General features: G+C 56.1%; 1 protein-coding gene across 1 annotated transcript in view; it reads right to left on the bottom strand.

Annotated features, from left to right (window-relative positions):
• Window positions 1-4,273, bottom strand: part of LOC104624141 (septin-9-like) — a gene marked incomplete at both ends in the record, with an annotated part of 12,815 nt that overhangs the window by 5,331 nt on the left and 3,211 nt on the right. Inside the window, one exon of the mRNA XM_010291428.1 lies at window positions 134-251. Coding sequence (XP_010289730.1) covers window positions 134-251 — 118 coding nt within the window. The remainder of the gene's footprint in view (window positions 1-133; window positions 252-4,273) is intronic.

Here is a 4,273-nt window from a genome sequence, read left to right as displayed (position 1 = left end):
CCGTGGTCCCCGGCCAGCCGATCCCCTCCCCGGCCCTGCCGCGGGACGGCGGAGGAGCCGGGGAGGGGGAGAGGGGCAGGAGGGGATGGGGGACAAGAGGTGGAAGCTGGGATAAGAGCTGCCAGCCCCTTACCCTTTGTTTGAAGTAGTCCCTCTCCTCCAGCGTTAACGTGTCGGCTTTTGCAATCACGGGGACGATGTTGACCACTTTGCTCAGGCGTTTCATGAACTCGATGTCTAGTGGTCGGAGCCTGAAAAATACAGCAGAGAAAAGGGGATTTGAGGGGGGGGCTGCTGCAATGCCCCGGCAGAGAGGGTGCATTCAAAGACTAGACACAGAGGGGGAATTGATTCCTTTTAGAGAGGACAAATAAAGACATTTTCTTAAAAGGACGACAGCGTTCATCTGTCTCAAGAGGCGGTTTGCAGACAAACGCTTACATTTCCCTTTCGAAGTGCCCCGCTATCACCTGCGAACCGTCGTAAAGCTCCCTGAGGTGGGAGAGGGCTTTCATCTCTGCAGAGATGCTCGGTCACAGAAGACTGCGGGAGCTTGCCCAAAGCTACACGCGGCCTTGGCGAAGCCGGGATGAGAGCACAGGCGACGCTGGCTGCCCGGCCGGCCCGCCTGCGACGCACGAACGGGGAGAGACCGTGGTGTGAAACGTCCTCCAGCCCTATCCAAGCTGTCACCCACTGTCACCCACCCTCCAGGGACAGCACGACGTGGAAATGGCCGCAGGTGACTACCCCTGCTCACACTCCCTCCTGCGGCTGAGCACCAGCTCGCTGTCGTGCACGAGCCAGGATTGCATCTTGCATCCATCGGTTGGGACTGAAAAGGGCTCTGCTAATTCTCCAGGGGCTGACACAGCACAAAAGAGATGCTGCTTGCTCCAGAGGGCAAAAATACCAGAAAACCTCTACGACAAAAATCTCAGCAGAGGAAAGCTGCAGAGACTGCATAACCCCAATGATCAGCCCCTCGGGACACCCCTCTCTGCTAAATGCTCCTGCTGACAGCACGGATGCGACCTCCGGTGCCACGGTGCTTCGCGTCCGAGGGCTGCAGCCCAGCTGCAGACAGCAATGAGCGCGCCTGGCCATGACCCTCTCTCGCTCCTCAGTCCTCCCTGAAGGTGTCTGTACTGCTGGGGGTTCCCAAGCCAGCTAGAGGAAAGCCCTCCTTGGGACACCTCCACTTGCTGCAAGTCCCCCTCGGTGGCTCTGGAGGCGATGGGGACGCATGCCCATACAGGACAGTTGTGCAGATGTTGCCTAGAAAAAGGAAACGTGGAGGCCCCAGGGGAGACCATGGTACAAGAACACCTTCGGGGTGCTCGTGCATCAAGAAGCCTGTTTGAAACAAGCCCGCTCTGAAAGCACACAAGGAAGGGGCAGGAAGGTCAACGCCAGAGCCCCAGAAGGAAAGGGACACCTCTGCCACTCGTACATCCTCGTGACTTCCAGCGGTGGCATGTGCCAGCAGGACACAACCAAACTCATCTTCGGGGAAAATGGGGCAGAGAGAGGTGAAGTCACCTTTCAGTAGGCTTCAGTGGCAGAGCTGGGGCCAAGAACAGGAGAGACATGGACCTGTTGGAGAGGGTCCAGTGGAGGCCCCAGCAACGCCCCAAGGGCTGGAACAGCTCTGCTGGGAGGACAGGCTGGGAGAGCTGGGGGGGCTCAGCCTGGAGCAGAGAAGCTCCGGGGAGACCTTCCTGCAGCTGCCAGGGCTGAGAGGGGCTGAGGAGAAAGGTGGGCTGGGCGACAGGACAAGGGGTAACGGTTTTAAACCAAGAGAGGGCAGAGTCAGACTAGGTAGAAGGAAGAAATATTTCACAACGAGGGTGGTGAAACCCTGGCCCAGGCTGCCCAGAGAGGTGGTGGATGCCCCATCCCTGGGAACGTCCCAGCTCAGGTTGGACGGGGCTCTGAGCAACGTGCTCGAGTTGCAGATGTCCCTGCTCATGGCAGGGTTTGGATGAGATGGCCTTTAACGGTCCCTTCCAGTCCAAAAATTCTATGATTCGATGACTCTCCCCAAGGACAGGCCAGCCCTGTGCTACAAACCAGAGGCCCACGGCAACAGGGAAGAAACCAAAATAAATGGGACGGTGACTTAAAATGCCCAGGTGCAAGCAGGCACCCAGCAGGAGCCCTGTGTGGGGCAACACAGAGCAGAACAGATCACTCGGGGAGAGCACAGCCAGGAGAGCACCTACTGCCAACACGCTCAAGCCAAACCCCACCCTGGTCTTCTCAGGCCCTAAGAAGGGCTCAGAGACCCCCGCAGACCCAGCACGGCTCCTGCAAACCCAGCAAGAGTCACACGAGTGCCATGGGGAAGGGGCTGATCCTGCTCCTCGGCAGTCACCCGGCAGCATCCCCACCCCATGAGGCCACCCCTGCCCGGCTCCAGCGCCAAGGGAGGGTTGTCCAGGCCTGGAGAGACCCACTCAGCTCCGGCTGATCCAAAAATGGCAGCATTGGTGATCCAGCCCAGCCCTTCCCTGGTCAAACCCACTCCTCTCCCAGGGATTGGGCTGGACCGTGCCACGTGGACCTTCACCCCACATGCTAACGGCACGCATAGCCCAGAGAACGTTGTTAGTGTGCGGACAAATGAGTTCCTAACACAAACTCAGGAGTCGCAGATCACCCTGGGCCCCAGGAAAGAAAGAGTTTGGCTATTAAAAAAAAATATAAGAAAAGAAAAAAAACACAAGGAAACCCCCATGGACACATCTAAGCAGACTTGCTGCTGGCAAACATTGTTTGGAGCTCTGCATAATGTACTTCCCAGACCTCCAAGGAAGTAATGCAGTTATGCTCCCTTCCCAGCAGACTTCTTTCCCCTCCTCTCTCTGCTATTTTTCAAACAATTTTTCCCCTCTAAAAGCCTCTTTCCTACTGAGACTGTGTTCCTGCCTCTTTCATCAGCTCTTCTTTCAGAGTGGAGACCAGGATGCATATGTAGCCGATGCAGATGAATTCACGGTCAGCCAGACATTTCAGTTTCAGTTCAACCGGCACGTAAAAGCCCCATTACCGAGCCCTCACCGATACCTGGACGGTGCCGGCAGTGAGCCCGAGAGCTGGAGGCAGAGCCAGAGCCAGCCCACACCCCTGCCCGTGTCCACCAGCACCCGTGCCGGCGCAGTGACCACGAACCACACCGTTCTGCACCCAAAGCCAGAAGAGCCCAAGACACCTCTGGCACGACTTTCTGCTCCGATGGGCTTCTGCAAGTGCCTCCTCCATGGAGGCCACCTCCCGTGGGCACCTCCCTGCACCGTCCTGGAGAACGGGAAGGGAACCGAGGGACTCCCCACAAGAGCAAACTCTATGTTTATAGGGTATTTTCTAATAAATTCTGGTTTCTAGGTATTCTACCAACTCCTGCTGCATAGCAGTTAAAAGAAAGTGATCCTTTTCACTAAGAACAAGACCTGTTGCTAGATGTCACGTCCATATGAAGACACCAAAGGAGAATAAATGGCTTAAGGTGATCATGAGCGCAAAGACCTGGATTTCCACCAATAGCCCTGTACAGACGCAGGGAGACACGGCCAACGTCACGATGGGGCAAGCCCAGACCTAATTCCTCTTAAACTCCTGCTGCAAGGCACAGTCCAGGACAGCAGGGACCTTCTGCTGGCATCTGTGGGGACCAGTTTTGGTGTGTAACCACCACCATCCCGTGACAAGCCACAGGCACAGCAGTGCTGGCCTCCGCCAGGTATCTGAACTTGGCTCACCTGCACAAAACATCGATGCCAGCACCTGGCGAGGATTAGCAGTGAAACCCTTATAGACATAAAGATGCAAAACAGCAAGAGAAAGCAAGTTATTTCATTTCAGGTGCGTGCAATCTGCTCCAAGCAGACCACAAAAGAGAGGACAGAGCTGAAGAAGAAAAAACATCTGCTTTCTTCCCTTTCTCCAAATGGTCCCTGATATTAACTTGCAGCTAGACACATCCACACTTCAGGCTTTGCTGGGAGGGGGTGGAAAAGCTCTAAGGGGAGTGGAGGGGCTGGAGCAGGAGCTGCCGGACATGCTCCAGCCCACCCCAGCCCTCTTGCTATGGGGCTGGGGAAAGCAGTGCAGCCGGGCACACGTTATTTCTGCACTGCCCGCAGCCACCACGCACGGACAGGATCTAAGCAGAGGCTCATTCCTCCTTGAAATGCCATTATAGGAATCAAAATTCACAGTGAGCTACAAAGTTATTTCCTTTTGGTTGTGCCCCAGATCGAAGGAGCAGCAG

The sequence above is a fragment of the Phaethon lepturus genome, unplaced genomic scaffold (genome assembly GCF_000687285.1).
Source record: "Phaethon lepturus isolate BGI_N335 unplaced genomic scaffold, ASM68728v1 scaffold31147, whole genome shotgun sequence".
NCBI lineage: Eukaryota > Metazoa > Chordata > Aves > Phaethontiformes > Phaethontidae > Phaethon > Phaethon lepturus.
This window is presented reverse-complemented; position numbering and strand designations above follow the sequence as displayed.